The sequence below is a fragment of the Lynx rufus genome, unplaced genomic scaffold, assembly GCF_022079265.1.
Source record: "Lynx rufus isolate CCGP_SWC_20201006 ecotype Redwood Valley unplaced genomic scaffold, mLynRuf1.p SCAF_2, whole genome shotgun sequence".
In the NCBI taxonomy this organism is placed as follows: Eukaryota; Metazoa; Chordata; class Mammalia; order Carnivora; family Felidae; genus Lynx; species Lynx rufus.
Window position 1 is genome coordinate 185,336,207 of NW_025814834.1, and position 21,351 is coordinate 185,357,557.

Sequence of the window (21,351 nt, forward strand, 5' to 3'; positions counted from 1 at the left end):
GTGGTCAAACCCAAAGATGTGATGGTCTGGGAAGGAGGGGATGGGATGATCTCTCCAGACAAACCCATTCTCCTGTCCCACCTCTGGGTGTTCTGTCTGGTGGTTGGCTGGAGGAAGGAGGGGCTTGACCACACCTGTCCTGAACCTTGTGCTCCCTATGCAGGTGTTTGACCCTTCACGGTTTGCACTGGGTTCTGTTCGACACAGTCATGCTTTCTTGCCCTTCTCAGGAGGAGCAAGGTGAGTTACTTGTACCAGGATGGGAGTGGGGGACTGTTTACCTGGAGCATATCCAATGTTTGTGACTTCTTATGTTTACATGGGTGTCTACAGATATGCTCTTGCATGTCTGTGTGCTGGGAAAGAGGTGTGTGTCTCTATGTACAAGAGAAAGTTGGTAAGCACAGCATGACAGAGACTTAGACCCATTGCTCTTCCCCAATCTCCAGCCACACTTCAGTGTTGGTGGCTGTTCCAAAGCTCAATGCATTCTAGCGTTTGATTCAGTGTATGAGTATGACTTTGCACAATCAATTTTCTCACATGTTAATTTCAAGTGTTGTCAATTTTTGAGTCTGGATGGAATCTGATAGATTTCTTTTGTACACATTTTCAAGCCAGTCTTTTCTACTCAACTCGCCATTCTGTCCCTGCACTGCATCACTTTGCATTGTTTCCATTCTCAGCTGCCTTTCATGTCTCAAATAGTTAAGTCATATACAGAAATAGTTACTGTAGCCTCTTAAGGGATTCATGAAGTATTCCACTAATCTGTGTCGCCATTATGTTTGCATCTATCCAAAATATTTGTAATGGTAATGTTCACATACACTTGACAGTTTTCCCAGTTGTCAAATCAGTACACATGATCTGGGCTCCACACACTTAAAAAAATTTTTTTTAATGTTTATTTATTTTGAGAGAGAGAGATAGAGCACAAGCAGGAGAGGGAGAGAGGGAGACACAGAATCTGAAACAGGCTCCAGGCTCTGACCTGTCAGCACAGAGCCAACGCGGGGCTCAAATCCACAAGCCACAAGATCATTACCTGAGCCAAAGTTGGACACACAACTGACCGGGCCACTCAGGCACCCCTGTACACACCTTAATATCATACTTAGAGTCCAATTGCACTAGTGGGCAAATATATGCAAATGAGGACACTAAACTGTTTTTGAGAGAAAAGCCACTCTTTTATACATGACACACGGTATTTGAAAGTTTCCTGGGGTATAAAACATAAAGCAGACTTGAAGTTGCTGTGGAGCTGGATGACTGTTCTCCAGAGTGGCTGCTGTGAAATCCTCCAGTGCTGCTGAAATTGTCTTCTAAATAGTAACTTCAGGAAACTCTCCAAGAGTTACTAGAAACAAGTTTTTTTTTGGAATGCATAAATCTATCAATTCTTCAAATAGTGAATCCACTTTCAAGAATGGGCTTTAAGCCAATTATTCTTGCAGATGCTGGCCTAGGATTTGATTTCACCCTGGGATTAAATTCCTCCTCCTAGACATCGGCAGAAGACATGTGGCTGCCAGAAGAGACAGGAGAGGGCTAGACAGCTCTATTCCTAGCTCAGACCTAATGGTTACTCATTTTTATTCCGCTCAGGATTTTGTTTTCAGTGCAATAAACATCATTCAATTCTAAGACTACTCATCAAGCCTGTCTCTGTGTGTCAAATCCTCTGCTAGGAGTTGGTAATGCAGAGGAAAGATATTGATCTTGCATCCAAGAGATCACAGTGAAGAGATAAATGCCACCACTCAAAAGAGACAGTATTCATTCATTCTTCCACTCACTCATTTACTAATTGAATACACTATAGGAAATTCCATGTACCTCACATTGTCCTGTACATGTGACATGTCCTTTAGTAAAAAAATAACTATAGTGACTTCAGAGTCAAGGTATGATGTACAGGCAACAGAGAGGGGGAGGGTGTCATTGCCCTTAGGCTTGAGCATGTGGCAGGTGGAAGGAAGGTATTCTCAGGAATCACATCAGCAGGAGCTGAGCTGGGGGGTGGAGCTGGACAGGTGACAGGTGAGTGAGGGAACAAGCCAGAGAGGACTTTGATGCCAGCTGAGGCATGTGGACATGACCTAGCTGTGATGGAGGGCCTGGGAGAGTCAGAGCTGGGCAGGGCTTCAGGAGAGGGAGGGGAGGCAGGAGACAGAGAAGCCTGGGTGAGGAGACTGAGTGATGGCAGGCAGGGACATTTCTGCAGTAGAAATGGAGTCTATAGCAGCTGGTTGACTGAAGGGTTGAAGGGAAGACTGGAGTCTGGACCCAAACTGGGAGGGAGATGGTGCAGCACGTTGAGCATCATTAAGGCCTTGACCCACCACAATATTTCCCTGTGTTCATTCTGACTTCCTTACACAATTCCACCTTGTCCTTTCTCTGAGGATCTGAGTCCCTCTAGCCCCCCAGACGGTTAGGGCCTGACATGTGACCCAGCCTGCTCCCTATGGTACCTTATTCTGGCTTTCCCTATGTGAAACCAGAAATGGCTTATGGAGAGAGCAAACAACCTAAGGATTAACTGTTGTAGTGATCACTTGACTTGGCTGTGTGCCTCAGGAGCTGACTCTCTTGTAAGAGGATTTCAGGACTGCTGACAGCAGAGGTAGGAGCAGCAGTTAGTCCTGGAAGACTGTGGGTTTTGTCAAAGGTCAGGGGCAGAGTGTGAAACAAGGTTTGGGTCGAGATGTGTGTGTGTCCGGGAAGGAAAGGGATGGGGGCTGGCGCATGCAGGAGAGTCCTGAATGTGCTGGTCCCAGTGAGGGGTTCAGGCCACTTCTCATTTCCTTTTCCCTCCCTGACTCAGGAACTGCATCGGGAAGCAGTTTGCCATGAATGAGATGAAGGTGGCGGTGGCCCTGACCCTGCTCCACTTTGAGCTGGCGCCAGATCCTTCTGGGGTCCCTGTCCCTGGCCAAGAATTGTGTTGAGGTCCAAGAATGGGATCCACCTGCATCTCAGGAAGCTCCTCTAAAACCTGTGCAGACAAGTGTGAACCCTGAGGTCCTCCTGCCCGCCATCCTGTCCTCCTGTCCGTCTCTCATCTCCTGTTTTCTGCCCCACTAATGCCAGCCTCTGTGATCTCCTCCTCTTGCCCGTCAGACTGTCTGCCTTTCTCTGTCTCACCCTTTTCCAGGATTCCTACTAGTTTTCTGTTACCCTTCTCTTACCCAGCTTTAGTTCTGACTGTGTGTGTAACTCTTGATTCTGCACCTGTCTCCAGCCTGTCTGGCTTCTCCTGTTGTTTTCCATTCCTGTCTGATGTTCTTTCCCTGTACTCTTTTCTCTTACCATTCTACCAAATGACAAAAACTTAGTCCCTTAAAAGAGCACAAATTGATCATCTTGTAGTTCAGGAGACCAGAAATCTGAAAAAGGTCTCACTGGGCCACAACCAAGGTGTTGAAGAAGCTCTAAGGGAGAATCTCTTCTGCATTTTCCACCTTCTTAAAGTCTGCTCTTAAGGCCATTCAGTGAGGGGATTGGGCCTCCCTGTGAATCAAGGAACTATCTCTTTCTTAAATTCAATTGACTACAGATCTGAACCATATCTATAAATCTTTTAGTGAAACACCAAGACTTTATTTAACTGAATAACTGGTACTACATCCAGTCCAAGTCGACCCACAAAACTAGTCTTCACAGTCCAACTGTAGTCCACTTGGCATTCATACATCTCTTTAAACCATACTTGATCTGCCCATTAACTAAATACAGTCACCCTTCCACCAAGTGTCCTTAATATAATTGAAAGTATGTTGACCCTTGTCCCTAGCCACAAAACAAAGTCATTGAAGCATATTTTTTCTTCTCCCTGAAATCCTATATCTTCAGGACTATAATATATATTTAACATAATTACATCTTACCTTTTATCTGGAGGATGTAAGACAAGGAAGAAAGCTCTGACACACAGGTGCACACATATATAACCAAATTCACAACAAATAAAGAAAAGTGCTAGAAACAATATACTCCTTATTTCTACAACCTGTGGCATGACCAAAGCTAGCATTTATAAATACCTTCTCCCACTACCCATTCCATATTTGCTTTACCCTTAGTAAGCACCATACCTGTTGTGGTTTTTGGCCTGGTGGGGTGACCCAAAACTTATTTCTTGAAGTACCTGGGCCATAACCAGTCCTGCCTCAACTGGGCAGTGGCATTTTTCAGTTTACTTTAATGACAGGGCATGGTAGTTCTAAGAGATGCCCCATGTACTTCCTCTATTCCAAGCATAATTCTTCTCACCTTCATTGGTAAGGAAACTACTAATTTCCCCTTTGCAATCAGGATAAATCCAGTACAGTAATTGCTTTTGATTCAGACCCATGAGGAGCCCAAAGTGGCCAGGAGATATGTTCACATGCAGTTCAACGTAATCATTCTGTGTGTCCTGGTGGAAGCACTCCTGCCTTTGGAACTAAGATCACTAGGCCAACAGAGCACATGTTACAGGAATAAGCACCAATGATGTGGCTAATTGGGTCACTAGGGGTAACAATGTGTGGTGCCTGTCCCATTTCCATCTCTTGAGTCCTGGATGGGTGAACCCTGACTGTAGAGTAAGAAAACCATATGTTGGACATTGATTTATAGCATATTCAGCCCCTTGAAGAGCCTTCCTTTAACCCTGCAAGTTATTGCCTCCTAGCTAGTGCTGTATACCCTAACTTACCCTGAGGTTATTTCTCTGCTTCTGGAATACATGACTGGAATGGATGTATTCCCCAAATGAAAGACGACTCAGTAGATTATAGGGGTTTGATGTCTCCAGCTTCATGGGGATATCCCATATGTCCCCATTCCAATTTTCAGGTTTCCATTGCTCAGTGTTCTCACTATAATTTGACACCTACAAGATATGGAATTTAATTTGCTTATAATTGTGACACAGACAGAATGATGCTCTGGGTTTTGTTCTCTGAAATCTGAGCCCTGGTGAAGGCCTGGGTCTTTAGGGCACAATGGTGCTGACATAGGGCACAATGCTGACATAGAAGCTTTCAAGTCATTTATTTCTTTTGTGGTCTGAGAATTTGAATCCTTCACATCATTATTTCCCTACTTTTCCAGTACAGCATGGAACAACTAGTCAATCTTATGCTCTTTAGGGTAACTAAAATGCAATATGTCATCAAATACATGGTCACCAAACCTTGCCTATTACAAGTATTTGATTAGCATTATCTAATAGTGATGTTTTGCATTTTGCAACATCAGGCCCTGGGCTAGCAGTGTCCTCTTTACCATTGGCAATAGGGTCATCAGTGTCTTTCCAATGAATCCTAATGGAAAAATCATTCATGAAATCCAGAATGAATTAAAAAAACTCATTAAGATTCTGTTCCTCTAGAATAATTCTTGCTACCAAAATTTGTATTAGTCAGAGTTCCACTGGAGAAACAAAAACCAGCAAAGTAGATGCCTGTCTAGAAAGAAAACAACAGACCCAGAAGTATAATGTGTCTGAGCCCATTTTTTTGACAGACAGTAGTTTGCTTGTGTTCTCTTCTGTCTTCCTAAGGAGCAGCTTAAGTAAGAAAGGGCACTAGAGGGCCAGGTTGTCCAGTTGGTGGGATGCCTGAGTGAGTGGTGACTGAACAGGAAGGATGCAGAGGGAAGGATCATGGTCTTGGAGGGGAAAGGCAGGGAAGGCAGGTGCCCACTCCTCAATCCAGTGGAAGAAGAAATTAAACACATCTGTGATCATGGGATCTGTAGGAGAAAGATGATCAGGTCAAGCACAGACTGGAAGATTCCTAGATATTTATTTGTGGATAAACAGGACATGTGGATAAATAGGACCTCAGTTCCTAAAAGTGAGATGCAGGTCCCAGGACTCCTCCCCACCTGGAACCTGAGCCCTTTGTTCTCTGGAACCTCACCCTCTCCTGAGAACACTAACCCCCTCAGGTCTACAAACCTTTAGGGAAGTCAGGCTCATAGATGTTCAGGAAGCCAAAGAACTGTTCAAGCCAGGGTGGGTGGGCTGAGGAGAATGGGTGGGCTCAGGTTACAACTTTGTCCAGGTTCTGTCCTTCACTCCTCTTCTAGCCCCTCCTAGGCAGTCACAGTCTTTTTTTTTTTTTTCAACATTTATTTATTTTTGGGACAGAGAGAGACAGAGCATGAACGGGGGAGGGGCAGAGAGAGAGGGAGACACAGAATCGGAAACAGGCTCCAGGCTCTGAGCCATCAGCCCAGAGCCTGACGCGGGGCTCGAACTCACGGACCGCGAGATCGTGACCTGGCTGAAGTCGGATGCTTAACCGACTGCGCCACCCAGGCGCCCCAGTCACAGTCTTAATATCTTTGAGCTCACCTGCTCTCCAGTCCCAGAGCCACCACTGTAAGCCCAAGTCACCTTCTCTCTTACTGTTCCTGGGTTAACTCAACAGCCCCAAACTGGCCAATCTGCTTGCAAATGCTGCCTGTCATCAACCTTCTATCTATACTACTCCCAGAAAGAAATTTAGTTCAGCATTAAAGTTTTTCATAAGAAAGATAAAACCAGCTTGCTGTGCAATGCAGAAGTCAGCTCAGTTCTGTTCCTTATGTCATTTGACACATTTTCATTGAGGACCTGCTATGTGCAAGGCACTGTCAAGATGCTCCATGTGATGGGATGGACATGGTTCTGCCCTTTCATTCTTGGGGAAGACTGATAATATTCAACCAAGCAAGTAAGTAGAATGAATACAGAGAGCAGTCCATCTAAAACAGGAAACAAATACAGTGCTATGAGAGAGACTAACAGGGAGAGTCTACTTAGGGAGATCCAGGATGGCCTCTTGTTGGAGAGGGCATTCAAAGTGAAACTCGAAGGATGACAAGGTGCTGGCAGTGTGAAGGGTAAGAGAGGAGCATTCCGGTAGAACCAACAGCAAGCACACATGCTCTGGGGCAGGAAGAAGTGTGGTGTCTTCCAGAAGCTGCCGCTTGGTAGGACAGTGGTCTGAGATAAGTTTGGAGAGATCATCCAGAAGCTGGTATCTGTTCTAAGATAGGGTGCTTTAAAAATGTAGGTAGATAATATATGAAAACATTGGCATCATGTCAACAAATGTAACTATTACACACAATAAGTGACACTCGGTTATTAGCAAAACTAGAGTTCGACATTTATGGTCATTGTTCTAAGTTTGACACTTACTTGCTTTGTGACTTTGAGACAGTCAGCCAGCTCCCTGGGCCTTAGTTTACTTGTCTGTAATTTAGTATTGATAAATTGAGCAGTAGTTGTGATTGTGCTTTGGAAACCACTATGCCAATATTGAGGACATATTTTGGAAGCTTACCCATGCCAGCACCATGCATGGTACTGGGTAAGGAGCGCTCACATTCTCAGAATCACCCTAGATCTCATTCTAGGTAGAAAGGGGTGCTGCATAATGCCCCAGCCAAAAATAAACATTATGGCTTCAAGCCTTCTCTTAGGTGGGAAAAGCAAGCCAATATTTAGGAATATACATCAGCCCCAGAAACAGCAAGTGCCTGGTATTATGAGTAATCACTTGAGTAATCACTTCAAGCTTCTGCCTTGGGGAATGACTGCACCCATTCACCTGCCTTTCTGCGGCCTATTCACAGAGCCAGGAAATACTCATTTCCCTTTAAAATGTGGCAACCAACACTAAACCTAGTCTCTTCAAGACAGTGATCTAACTGGTGCAATGTTATCCTGATTTCCAGCTTCATTCGTTCGTCACATCAGTAAGTATTCCCTGGGTATCATCAGTAGGCACAGCCCTCAGTCCCATGCCATAGGAAGCATAAGACATGGGTTGCCCCATTACAACCTTCAAAGAACCCTTGCTTGTGGTGTCTGGATAGCAAATGAACGGGACAGATATTGACTCTTTAATAATGTTGACGATGCCAGCACAACTTAGTAAGACTTAAACTCTCTACAGAGAGCTCTACGTTCTTTTGACCAGTTTATCATCAGCTTTACTCACATCGTGAAAATTCTCTGTGAGCATCGTCTTCAACGACTGCTACATCTACGGACATGGTGTGCCCTACACTTGCTCACAAAAACAGCCCTGCATAGTGAGGCTTGCATTTATGCCAAAATGTGGGATTGATACCCGAAACACACTGCTGCTCCCAGGAAACACTGGATCAAACAAAGCAAGCATGAAACGTCCCCTGCAGCGTTTGGGCGTTGCCCCCTGCGGGCTGGAGCCTGGTTTTCAACAAATGGTTCACAGCCAAGTCTCTGGGGCAGGACTTCCTGGACTGAATGCCGGCTCTCCCTCTTACCAGGAGGGTGACTCTGGACAGACAACTAAGCTCTTTATGCCATGGTTTTCTCACTTCGACTTGGGGATTTTTGTTAAAAAGTCTATTCCGTAAGGCTGTTGTGGAGAAAACCTCTAAGGTTTCTTTCTCAGTGCCTAGAACATAGTAAGTGCTCACTAAATGTTAGCTACACCAAGCGTCATGTGCTCACCGTATAGAGGAAACCGGGGACTCTGGGAGGCAAAGACAGAGTGACCCCCAGAATTGCACCCAGGCTGTCGTACTTCCATGCTCTCTCCACAACTGCTCCTGGTATGCTAGTTGCAAAGCTGGTGCTGGGCCAAGTAAGGGAAATTGGCTCCAAAGTCTCTGACTAGGGGCCACAGAGGGATGGAAGGTAACCATATTAAGTTGAGGGGAATGGATCATGTGATTATGTCCCCTAGGGTTTGGACAGGAGCCCAGGATTTAGGGAAAGCAGGAAAGAACTCTGGTCCAAGGGTTGTGTGATGAATCTTCTGTCATGAAGTCGAGAAAGGAGGACTTTGGAGGAAGGAACTTGGGGGTAATTTGGGAAAGGGACGATTACCTCCCTTCCAGAAGGAGAAACCGAGGTTCAAGTAGTCTACATTACTGGCTTCCTATGTCATGAGCGTGCCCTGGGGCTGGGGATCTGAGTCTAGGGCCAGTGCTCTGTCTGCCAGCACAGTCCGCTCCAGGCACAACTGGCGGGTGGACAGTGACAAGCATGGGGAACATTGCTGAGGCAGCTGAGGCAGGTGGTCGGGAGAACCCCTGATTCTAATCCCAGCTGGCACTCTCAATGGCAGTGCTCCTGTGGCCACATCACACTAGCTCCCTGTAAGACTTCTGCTCTCTGATAAGGGAGAATAAGCCAACCAACCACACATTCTGAACTCGGTAACTGGACTGCGGTCTTCTTGCTGTCAGGGCTCATGTCTGTTTGTAGGCAGCTGTGTTGTGGCATTCAGTACACCTGGCACTTAGGGGTGCTCCTGAAATATTGGATGATAAATCGGGAGAAGGGCAAGTGGGAGTTAGCCAGCCACTGTTGCTGTCTGCTGGGAAAGCTTTCCTCCCACTGGTTCCTAAGGTGGATCTCTCAGTTAATGAACTCTGGAGGCCCAGTCTAACCTCTGCCCCCTCCTATTTCCCTCCCTCTCTGTTGGCAGGGCAATCTTCCTTGCACTGACAAGGCTGCGGTGCTCAGGGGAGGTCAGCCACAGTCAGGAATAGTCAACGGATCCAGCTGTCCCTGCACCATGAGTGTCTCTGTGCTGAGCTTCACCAGACCCCTGGACGGTGTCTCTGGGCTCCTGCAAGTGGCCTCCCTGCTAGGCTTCACTCTGCTGTTGCTCAAGGCAGCACAGCTCTACCTGCGCAGGCAGTGGCTGCTCAAAGCGGTCCAGCACTTCCCGTCGCCTCCTTCCCACTGGCTCTTTGGGCACATCCAGGAGGTAGGAAGGGGCTGGTTGGGGAATGGGGGGACAGAGTGGGCCTGAATTCTCAGAGTACCCTCCTGGTCAGCAGATGCATCCCACAGGCTTCTTGTGTGACAGCACGTGGGTCTAGCTTACCTCTCAGACCTCGGTGCCCCACACCAGCCCTGGAGCTCAGCCCCTCCAGGGAAGTCTGTGCTGGTGCCCTCTTTCTTTAGGCAGATCTGCAGGCTGTGGTGCAGCTTTGCTCTTTGAGGACAATGGCTGCTCCTTCCAGAGTCTTCCCCTTCAGGCTGAGCAGCCCTGCCTCTTGTCTCAGAACAGGCTTCCTGATGCTTCCCTGCCCAGCCACTCAACCCCATCCTCTCAGCCTGGCCCTGAGATGCCTGGGACATTAGCAGTTTCCCAACCTATCCAGACCATAGACAGGAATCCCAGAAGGTGTCAGATTACAGGAAAATACGGTCAACCGCTGGACCGGGGATCACGTCAGGTGTAGGGAACAACCAGGTTGGGTGCCTGAGACTGTGGATGTTCCAGACTAGTGGTTTCAGTGCTAGAACCCTGACAAGTCACTGGCACACAGGAGAAGGGTCCCAGGATGGGGCAGGTAAAGAGCACTCACACTGAGCTCCACCATTAACAGAATCTGTTTCCACATCAGCTCTCATTCCCCGAACCCGGCACCATGTAATCCATGGGCTGAGGATGTCACCTCCTTCCAGTACCCCGGTGGCCAGCGCAGAGCTGACCCCAAGGGATGCTTGACTCAGGCTGTGCAGTGACAGAGGAAGGAGCAGCTTGGGGTGACTGGGTGGGAGACAGCACCTACCCAACCAGTTCTGTCAGCACTGGTCCCCAAGGGAGGGTTACAGGAAGGGGGGCATTTGGAGAGGGGCTCACTAGTGGGGTGTGGATTGAACAAGCCTAGGAGGTGGGGTGTTGCAGAGAGCGGAGACCGGTCTCTTCTCAGAGAAAGAGGCAGAGCGATTTCAACTGAGTGGCGCCAGAGATGGAAACTTCATGTCAGCCACAGGGAGACAGCCAGAGCCCAGTTCCTTCCTGCACATTGTTGCACTAATGACTTCCAGATTATTTGTCCAGGTGGAGAAATTGGGACCTTTTGTTAGATGCAGTTGTCACCTTCCCGAGCTGGGATTTGACATAAGGAACTAAAAAACTTGCTCCAGTGACTTTCCCATTAACTGACTGTATGTAGACTCTGTAAGCAGACAGGTTCTGCTACATAACGAATATTACTCCCGGTGCCCAATCATCTCTCATCGGCTGCTGACCTATCAGATATTGTAGCCAAATATTTCTTGTTTTTATAATTCTATCTGAAACCTTCCTTTATTCAATTCCTCTGTTATTGGCTAAGTCAGGAGTTAGAATGCCACCTGAGGTGAGTTAAAGCTAACCTTCAGGCAAGGTGACAAGTCACAATGGGGACAGGGAAGCATGTGGTCTCTGAGCCAAGCTCCGTAGATTTTATCCTAGCTCTGCCACATACTCTATGCCTCTGTTTCCTCCTCTGTAAAGTGGGGATGATGATGCTGATGATTACAGTCTCAAGCAAGTCATTCTAACCTGCATAATTGATAAAAATTGAAAATAACGTAATTGATAAAAATTGAAAGGACAAGCATGCTGTGGGTCCACAAACTCGCTGCACTACCTAGGGGTGAAATCCACCAGGAACTATGAAAAGGGAACTGCAGGGTGGAAAAGAGGTGAGTCAACAGCCCCATCTTTCCTCCCCTGTCTCAGCCTGACTGCTAGTAGCAGAGCCCACAACACCTCACCATTGTCTGTGCTGCCCCTTTAGTTTCTGTCCTCCTTCTTCCTTGTGCCTCCCTTGGGGGACATTTTTTGTGGCTGCAGCTTTAGTGGAGCATAGCCTGCATTGAGTGGTCGCAGGCTGAAGGCCAGTGGACATTGGGTATTTACCGACAGAGTAACTGCCACTGCCACCGTGGGCAATGTCTCTTCTACAAGATTGTCACCTGGCCCTGGCCAGACCTGCTCAGGGACAGATGGCAGCCCCAAGTGTTTGTCCAGACAGCTGAGAGACCAGTGGCCCTCAGAATGGCCCAGAGAGGGGAATAGCCAGGCATGGCACCATTTGGCTCCTTGGGGTCCCCTAGAGGAGGAGAGCATGTGATCAGAATAGAGGCATTACGCTGGGCAGAAACAGGACCCAGGGCCCCTGCTGTACAGGTTGAGGGCATCGTGGTGGACAAAGTAACATAGCTTTGTGGTAAGAGGTTCCCACTGGATGGTCACTGCACTGGATCTAAAGAGAAGGGTAGCCCATGATGGCCATGACCTGGGAGCACAGAGCAGGCCCCTTAAGTAATTGAAGAACACTTCAGACTCTAAGGCCTGATTCTCTTCCCCAACTCCACTCCCACACTAGAACATAAGTTCACTGAATGTGGAATCTAGACCAGAACCTGTCTCATCAGAAACAGTTCCAAACTCCTAAGCACTGTGGATATCTAGAACTATCACCCTGGGGCCAGCCTACCTGCCACCACCACTCTAAGCAGTGCACCTACAGAGGAAGGTTTTATTGACTTGTCTTTCCCTCGGTTACAGTTCCAAGATGGCCAAGAGCTACAAAAGCTTCAGAAAAGGGCAGAGAAATACCCGTGCGCCAGTCCTCGCTGGCTGTGGGGGAGCAAAGTTACCCTCGTAGTCTATGACCCGGACTACATGAAGGTGATCCTGGGGCGATCAGGTGAGAACTATCCCACATGACTTCTGCTATGGCTCTTCCCTCTTGGGTACATTCTTTGGGGACTACGAAATTCTGGAAGAGAGTCATGGCTCAGCCTTCAGTACCCTCCAGCAACCATCCTTCTAGCCCACAAGCCAGCATAAGGCCAAATATAGATACTTAGATGGAATGCTTACATTTTTCTTTTTCTTTCTTTCTTTCTTTCTTTCTTTCTTTCTTTCTTTCTTTCTTTCCTTCTTTCTTTTCTTTTCTTTTTTGTCTCCCTTCTTTCTGTTCTTGCCTTCCTTCCCTTCCTTCTCTCTCCCTTCCTTCCCTTCCTTCCCTCTACCTTTCTTTCTTTTCTCTTTTCTTTTCCTTCCTTCCTTCCTTCCTTCCTTCCTTCCTTCCTTCCTTCCTTCACCAAACTTATATGATCCCAGATCTTAAAGACAATTTGCTATCCGTGATGGCTGGGATTTGGAACCCTATCTGTTGCCCATGCTATGTCATGGAAATCCTGGGTCATCATTAAAAAATACACACCAGCTACTGTCTTTTCAGTGGCACTGAGGACAGCAGTTATATTTCTTGCTGATTCAAAATCCTCGTTGGGGCTATGCTATAGACACTGAGTCTGCCATCATGAGCCTACAGTGACTATCAGGAAAGAAACAAGATTCATGGTTGGGAGGCAAGTGGGAAGTGGATGGAAACAAACTGGCAGCTTACAGTCCTCAGGAAGGGATGGAGGCCAATGGCCTGGACCACAGCTGCCTCCTCAGTTCCCTCCAGTTTCCTGTAATGCCCCTTGTACTTTTCAGACCCAAAGCGTCATGACACCTCCAGATTCCTGGCTCCCTGGATAGGTAAGTACATGGAATCAGGACTACAGTCCACCTTCTGGTTAGGCTTGCCAAAAACTATCCATTCGGCCCAGATTAAACAAGAGGTGACCGGAACCACAGTCACACCCTCATCGCTGAATGGAGCTCCATCCTCTCCATTCTCTTCTTTTTATCTTTCTTTTTTAAGGGCTTTTTATTTAATATATTTTTTAATTTAAATCTATGTTTGTTAGCATATAGTGCAACAATGATTTCAGGAGTAGAATCCTTAATGCCCCTTACCATTTAGCCCATCCCTCCTCCCACAACCCCTCCGGTAACCCTCTGTTTTCCATATTTAAGAGTCTCTTAGGTTTTTGTCCCCCTCCCTGTTTTTATATTATTTTTGCTTCCCTTCCCTTATGTTCATCTGTTTTGTACCTTAAACTCCTCATATGTCCATTCTCTCCTTCTGATGAAACACTTCCTAATGGTGGGGAGAGCCCTCCTGCAGCTTAGCCTCTTCCACAACACTTCACAGTCCTCGGAAATGATGTCAACCTCACTTTTCACCAAAGTCCTTCTAAGACTCACACCCCACTCAGTTTCCATCTTGATCTCTCAGCTGTCATGACCACTTGCTGTAAACCAGCTCTTGGAAATTTACTTTCCCGACATGCACTGGCCTTCCCTGCCTCACCCAGGATGCCCTTCATCTCACACTCTGGGTTCCTCCCAAATACCCTGGACAACTCTTGGGAGATCCCTTCCAACACAGCCCCATTGTGGCCCAGGGTACGGTTTGCTCCTGTTGAATGGGCAGAGGTGGTTCCAGCACCGGCGGATGCTGACCCCAGCCTTCCACTATGACATCCTGAAGCCCTACATGCGGCTCATGACCGACTCTGTCCATGTGATGCTGGTAAGTCCGTCCTACGCTCACCTGCACACTCACACCCACAGCATAGTTCACAGAGCCCACTCTCAGGCAGATGTGTCCTGGAGACATCAGTCAGGCACCGCCCTAAAAATCATGCACTTATACTTTAGTATGAGGCCGGGTACCCCAACGAGGGAGGGAAAAGAAAGTACCCAGGCTTGCCTCCACTCTGTGCTCATTGCCCACAGAAGAGACAGTCATGGTGGATCCAGGGTCCCTTCTCCTCCCACTTTATGTCTTCGGCTTGGATAGGAAGAGCAGTCAATCCCCCTGGACAACAGGACAAGTGGCCCTGGCTGGCCTGGGCAATAGCAGCTTCATTTACAGGTGAACACCCCAGGATGTCACTGAGGTGGGCACTAGCGTTGGGGCAAAAGCTTCTGCATAGATTTTCACCACTTCATGAAGGGAAGTGGAGACCGGATCTCAAAACCCAGGGCTGGATCATGCCCTAGTATCACTTCTGATCAGGACCCTGTCTCACTAACTGTGATGAGCTGACATTTGTTGAACAGTCCCTGATACCTTTACTTAGGAATCCTGGTACTGGCCCATTACTTTTCTTTTGCCTTGACACTTGCTACCTAATGTGGGACTTCACCTTTTCTTTCTCGTGTCTAGATCAATCACAGGAGAGAGAAGATTCACCCCTTGTCCCCTTGGAGACATTGTTTTCCGGTCTGCTAAAGGTTATTAGCATCATAAATTGCTCCTAACTTGTAGGAGATAGTGATTACTTACGTAACAAAAGTTTTTGAGAAAAAACTCATCACATTGCAAACACGTATTTGCTGTATGTTCCCAAATTGTTAAAACACATCTGGGGTATCTGCGAGGCTCAGTCGGTTAAACGTCTGACTTCAGCTCAGGTCATGATCTCACACTTTGTGAGATCAAGCCCCATGTCGGGCTTTGTGCTGACAGCTTGGAGCCTGGACCGGCTTCTGATTCTGTCCCCCTCTCTCTGCACCTCCACTGTTCACACTCTGTCTCTATCTGTCTCAAGAATAAACATTAAAAAAATGTTAAAACACATCCCCTTTAGAAGGTGAGGACATCTCATCAGAATATCTACAGAGAGCACATGGGCCTTCTGGAGGAGTAGAGGATTAATGTGTCCCTCCAACACAGGACAAGTGGGAGGACCTCATCAGACAGAACTCATATCTGGAGATTTTTGAGCATGTCTCCTTGATGACCTTGGACACCATTATGAAGTGTGCCTTCAGCTACCAGGGCAGCAAGCAAGCAGACAGGTCAGTGAAATCCCCAGTTTCTGGGTCGTATCTCCTATCATGCTGAGAGGTAAGTAGAGCAGTTGGGGTGTTTCCCAGCACAGACAGCCACATTCTGCAGAGCACCCCAGACCACAGTCAAATTCAGCCCACAGCACACCTTCTTTAGGCACAGACCCCAGGTCCCTGCCATATGGAAAAGCCTGGCTGCAATGTCCCTCACAAAGGGCTGAGGGTCTTGAGGGTATTAAGACAGAAAGTGTGAATGCCTCAAGTTACCTGTCCCACTGACTGAGGAACCCTCACTCACAGCCCCAAATCCACTTCAGGGCAGAAGTCTCCTTCCATCAAGGCCCTTCTGCATCCTCCCCATTTAGGATCTCCCAGTCCTACATCCAGGCCATTCAAGACCTGAGCAACCTGTTTTTTTCCCGAGTGAGGAATGCTTTCCACCAGAATGACATCATCTACAAGCTGACCCCTGAAGGCCGCTGGAACCACCGGGCCTGCCAGCTAGCCCATCAACACACAGGTTGGACTCTGACCCCTGGGTGGCTCCCTCCTTCACTGGACACATCTCAAAGGGACAGGCACTGAACACTCAAGCAAAGCCCTATCCCCCCTTGAGCCACTTCAGGGGCTGGGACACACCTACCCTGGGTACCCCCCTGGTGCAGGTGTTAGGATGCCAGTGCTGTGCAGGAGCTGACATGTGTCAGCACATGGGTGAAGGTTGAATGAGACCCCCTGCCAGCAGCATTCAAGCTGAGCCTCCCTGGGCTATCCTGTTGAGGGGTGACCCAACACACAAGCACATGGTGCCATAGCTCTCACCCTGACATTACCACTTTCCTCCTGATCCAGCTGGCACCCAGGCCAGGATACAGGCAGCAGGTGGGCTAAGGTGGGTGGCTGTGTTGGGCACCCAGAGCTCTCAGCTCTGCCTGGGAACACTGTTCTGGGACAGACCGAGTGATCAAGCTGAGGAAGGCTCAGCTGCAGGAGGAGGGAGCTCTGGAGAAGGTCAGGAGCAAGAGGCACTTGGACTTCCTGGACATCCTCTTCTTTGCCAGAGTGAGTGTGAGCAGGGGAGGCATGAAGCTTTGCCCACAAGCTTGGAGGAGGGAGACAACCTGCTGTGTCACCATGTCTTCCCAGATGGAGGATGGCAGCAGTTTGTCTGACAAGGACCTCCGTGCCGAAGTGGACACGTTCATGTTTGAGGGCCATGACACCACAGCCAGTGGCATCTGCTGGATCCTCTATGCCCTGGCCACACAACCTGAGCATCAGCAAATGTGCCGGCAGGAGATCCAGATCCTGCTGGGGGATGGTGCCTCCATCACCTGGTGAGTGCTCACGAGATAGGAGAGCCCAGTCCACCCAACTGGAGAATTCCCTGCTTGCCAGCATCTTGCCTGTCCTTCAGGATAGCTTTGTTTCAGGGACCACCTAGACCAGATGCCCTACACCACCATGTGCATCAAGGAAGCACTGCGACTCTACCCACCAGTTCCAGACATCAACAGAGACCTTAACAAGCCCATCACCTTCCCTGATGGACGCTCCTTACCCAAAGGTATGAAGGTCAGCACACTCGTGCATCAGTTCTGCAGGTGCACATGGGAGGTCAGAAATTCGCAGGTCCCGGGGGTAGTTCTGAAAATGTCTGGTTCATTTTTCATCAATAAATGGACACTTACTCTCTGGTTTGGATGAGGAGAGAAAATGCCTGACACAGAGCCAGAGAACTGCCAAAGTGTCGTAAAGGTTAGTTCCTCTTCCTATCTATGGAGAATATTTTCTATTTTTGTTGATTCTCTCAAATAACCTGTAAGGTGCATCTCAATTCTAAGATCTCAAATGCATACAATCCTAAGTTTCTACTCTTACTGAGGAAAAACATTCTATTACCGTGAGATTCCATTGGTTTGTGATGCTACAGCACTCCCATTGAAGGCACTGACATTCTCTGATTTAAAACTACATACTCCAATTCCTGACTCCAAGTCAGAACTCGTGGACCAATTCTGTTCCCAGACACATCTATTTGAATATCCTCAGGATTTTACACAATGTTTAGATAACTCCTTTGTAACAAAGGCAAAACACTATATACAGGCCAGTTAAAATAATAATGACTCAATGCATTGCATTCTCTACAAGGAGGTGTTGGCTTCAGGAGGGGGCTTCAAAATTAGCATAAACTTCTAATATCCAGAGATTTGATGGCTGGAGAGACAATCCCTCTGGGCCAGACAGAGCTCTTTTTCCTTCCCTGTGAGGTCGAGTCATTGAAGCACTTCAGGGAATCCACCGTCATTATTTTGACAGTCCAGTCTGTGGGGAGCCCTCAGATTGATGGCAGAGAGCACCTGATGACCAGATCTGAGAACCCAGTCACGGTTAGAGGTTACCCTTGGCTCACCTCTGATCTGAACTCCAGGCCTGCCACATCCTAGCTGTGTGGATATAGGCAAGTAGCTTAGCCTCTCTGAGGCTCTAGGTGCCTGATATGGACAATGGGGACATGAGTGCCTTCACTGGACGGTTGTTGTGAGGATTGAATGAGTTCATGCATATTACCCAAGGGCCTATGGATGCTACTTGATAAATGTGAGTTTTCTGTCACTTGAGTTGTTCCAAAAAGTAAGCCTCCTGTTCTTTCCTACTTCTCAGCCCAGGCATGGTTCTCTCGTAATGAATGTACGGGTGCTTTCCTTGTCCACCCCATCTCTCTTGCAACACAGTCATTCCACTCACAATGATGAGCAGTGGCTTTCGCTGTGGCTTCCAGGCTGTTTGTGCATGCACATGACTCCTCGTGGCGTGGATATGATCCGTCTTCTTCTCTCTTCTGTCCCACAGGATTCCAGGTGTCCCTCTCCATTTATGCCCTTCACCACAACCCGAATGTGTGGCCAAACCCAGAGGTATCATGCCCTTGGGAAGAGGGGCTGGGATGAGCTCTCCAGACCAATGCATCCTCCTGTCCCACCTCTGGGTGGTCCATCTGGTGGCTGGTTGATAGGAAGGAGGGGCTTGACCACACCTGTCCTAGTCCTGGTGCTCCCTCTGCAGGAGTTTGACCCTTCACGGTTTGCACCGGGTTCTGCCCGACACAGCCATGCTTTCTTGCCCTTCTCAGGAGGAGCAAGGTGAGTTACTTGTACCAAGATGGGATGGGGGGCTGTTTTCTGGGTATACACCTGATGTTTGTGACTTCCTATGTTAATATGGGTGCCTACAGATATGCCGTTGCGTGTCTCTGTGCTAGGAAAAAGGTGTATCCCTGTCTATTTACAAAAGAAAGTTGGTAAGCACCACATGACCTGAAGACTTTGACCCATCGCTCATACCTAACCTGTAGCTACAATTCAGTGTCAGTGGCTGATCCAAAGCTCACTGCATTCTGGTATTTGATTCACTGTATGAGTAGGACTTTGCGCAATAGATTTTCTCACATGTTAATTTTCAACTGCTGTTGATTTCAAAGTCTGGATGGAATCAATAGACTTCTTTTGTGCACATTCTCAAACCAGCTTTTCCTACTCAACTCGCCATTCTGTCCCCGCACTGAACCACTGACTTCTTTGCATGTGTGTCCATTCTCAGCTGCCTTGCATATCTCAAATATTTAAGTCATACGTGGGGATGGTTACTGTAGCCTCTTAAGGGTTTCATGAAGTATTCGACTAATCTGTGTGGCTGTTATGTTTGCATCTATCCAAAAGAATTCTTGAATACATGGTAATGGTCATGTACTTGACAATTTTCCCAGTTGTCAAATCAGTATATATGGTCTGGGCTCTACACACATTAACATTACACTCAGTCCAACGCTGAGTGGGCAAATGTATGCAAATGAAGACATTAAACTGCTTTTGAGAGAAAAGCCTCTGTTTCATACATGACACATGGTATTTGAAAGTTTCCTGGAGTATAAAACATAAAGCAGACTTGAAGGGGCCGTGGAGCTGGGTGACTGTTCTCCAGAGTGGCTGCTGTGAAATCCTCCGATGCTGCTGAAATTGTCCTCTAAATAGTAACTTCAGGAAACTTTCCAAGAGTTACTAGAAACCAGTTTTTTTCTGAATACATAAATCTATCAATTCTTCAAATAGTGAATCCACTTTCCCAGAACGGGCTTAGAGCCGATTATGTTTGCAGGTATTGGCTCTAGGATTTGGTTTCTCCCTGGGAATGAGTCCTTCCTCTTAGATGTTGGTGGACGATGTGTGGCTGCCAGTGGAGACAGAAGAGGGCCAGACAACACTGCCAGAAATCACATTACTTGCCTGTGCGGCTCAGGGAGGTGACCCTCTTGTAAAAGGATCTTAGGCCTGCTGACAGCAGAGGTAGGAGTAGGAGTTAGTCCTGGAAGACTGTCGGCTTTGTCAAAAGTCAGGGGCAGAGTGTGAAGCAAGGCTTGGGTCGAGATGTGTGTGTGTCCGGGAAGGAAAGGGATCGGGGCCGGGCCCATGCAGGAGGGCCCTGCATGTGCTGTTCCCAGCAAGGGGATTGGGGCCACTTCTCATTTCCTTTTCCCTCCCTGACCCAGGAACTGCATCGGGAAGCAGTTTGCCATGAATGAGATGAAGGTGGCGGTGGCCCTGACCCTGCTCCGCTTTGAGCTGGCGCCAGATCCTTCCAGGGTCCCTGTTCCCTGGCCAAGAATTGTGTTGAGGTCCAAGAATGGGATCCACCTGCATCTCAGGAAGCTCCTCTAAAATCTGTGCAGACAAGGATGAGCCCAAGAACCTCCTGCCTGCCATCCTGTCTTCCTGTCTGTGTCTCCCTTCCCCGTCTTCTGCCTCCCTCACAACCTCCATGATCTCCCCCTCTTTCCCATCAGACTGTCTGCCCTTCTCTGTCTCACCCTTTTCCAAGACTCCTACTAGTTTTCTGTTACCCTCCTCCTACTTGGCTGTAGCCCTGACTGGGCGTGTAACTCTCGATTACGCACCTGTCCTCTAGCCTGTCTGGCCTCTCCTGTCGTTATTCTTCCTGTGCGCTGGTCTGTCCTGTACTGTTTTGTCTTGCTGGTTTCCCAAATGACACAAACTTAGTCCCTTAAGGGACTGGGGCCAGACTGCCTGGCTTTGAACACTGGCTCTCCCTCTTACCAGTATATTGACGCTGGAAAGGCAACTAAGCTCTGGGTGCCTTGGTGTTCTCGTTCAGATTTTGAGATGTATTTGAAAAAATCTGTTTCGGGTTGGGGCACCTGGGTTGCTCAGTTGGTTAAGCATCCGACTTCGGCTCAGGTCATGATCTCATGGTTCATGAGTTGGAAGTCCACATTGGGCTCTCTACTGTCAGAGCAGATCACACTTCCAATCCTGTCTCCCACTTTCTCTGCCTTTCTCCCACTTTGCTTTCTCTCTCTCTCTCTCTCTCTCTCTCTCTCTCTCTCAAAAATAAATATTTAAAAAAATCTGTGTTAGAATGGTTGTGGATAAAATATATAATATTTTTTGCTCAGTGCCTAGAACATAGTAAGCAGTCAGTAAATGTTAGCTATTTACAAGTATATGTGCCCAACTATATAGAGGAAATCGAGGATTCAGCGAGGAAAAGACAGACTGACACACAGAATTCCGCTCCAAGTATCCCACTTCCAACCTCCTCCACAGGTTGTCCAGGTGTGCTAGGTACAAAACTGGGCTAGGCCAAGTAAGGGAAGGAGTAGGGTCCAAATTCCCTTGGCTGGGACCAGAGAGAATGGGAAGTAACCACAGAACTTGGGCAAGGTTGAGAGGAATGAGTAAAGTGGTTGCGTACCCCTGGGTTTGGACAGGAGCCCCGATTTAGGGGGGAGAGGAATTCCAGTGCTGTGGGTTGTGTAATGAATCTTCTATCACAAAGTTGGGCAAAAGAGAAGGACTTTGGA

At 47.8% G+C, this 21,351-nt stretch overlaps 1 protein-coding gene across 2 annotated transcripts; it reads left to right on the forward strand.

Moving 5' to 3' along the window:
* Nucleotides 1-9,545: 9,545 nt before the first annotated feature.
* On the forward strand, nucleotides 9,546-20,733 carry LOC124515967 (cytochrome P450 4A11-like). 2 transcript variants are annotated; one of them, XM_047085065.1, is made up of 12 exons: nucleotides 9,546-9,755; nucleotides 12,339-12,480; nucleotides 13,281-13,325; nucleotides 14,078-14,205; nucleotides 15,355-15,479; nucleotides 15,836-15,990; nucleotides 16,426-16,532; nucleotides 16,617-16,807; nucleotides 16,904-17,037; nucleotides 18,327-18,391; nucleotides 18,540-18,616; nucleotides 20,020-20,733. In XM_047085065.1, the coding sequence occupies exons 1-12, from the start codon at nucleotides 9,561-9,563 to the stop codon at nucleotides 20,186-20,188; spliced, it is 1,533 nt and encodes a 510-aa protein (XP_046941021.1). In that variant the 5' UTR covers nucleotides 9,546-9,560; the 3' UTR covers nucleotides 20,189-20,733. The 2 variants fall into 2 exon arrangements, with proteins under 2 accessions (XP_046941021.1, XP_046941020.1); XM_047085064.1 differs by having other exon boundaries at nucleotides 9,561-9,755; nucleotides 15,355-15,483; nucleotides 15,933-15,990.
* Nucleotides 20,734-21,351: the final 618 nt, after the last annotated feature.

Coding starts and splice junctions, on each gene's coding strand:
- LOC124515967 (XM_047085065.1), top strand. CDS start 9,561: ATGAGTGTCTCTGTGCTGAGCTTCACCAGACCCCTGGACGGTGTCTCT. Junction 15,991..16,425: donor GCTAGCCCATCAACACACAG/GTTGGACTCTGA, acceptor GTTCTGGGACAG/ACCGAGTGATCAAGCTGAGG. Junction 17,038..18,326: donor TGGACGCTCCTTACCCAAAG/GTATGAAGGTCA, acceptor TCTGTCCCACAG/GATTCCAGGTGTCCCTCTCC.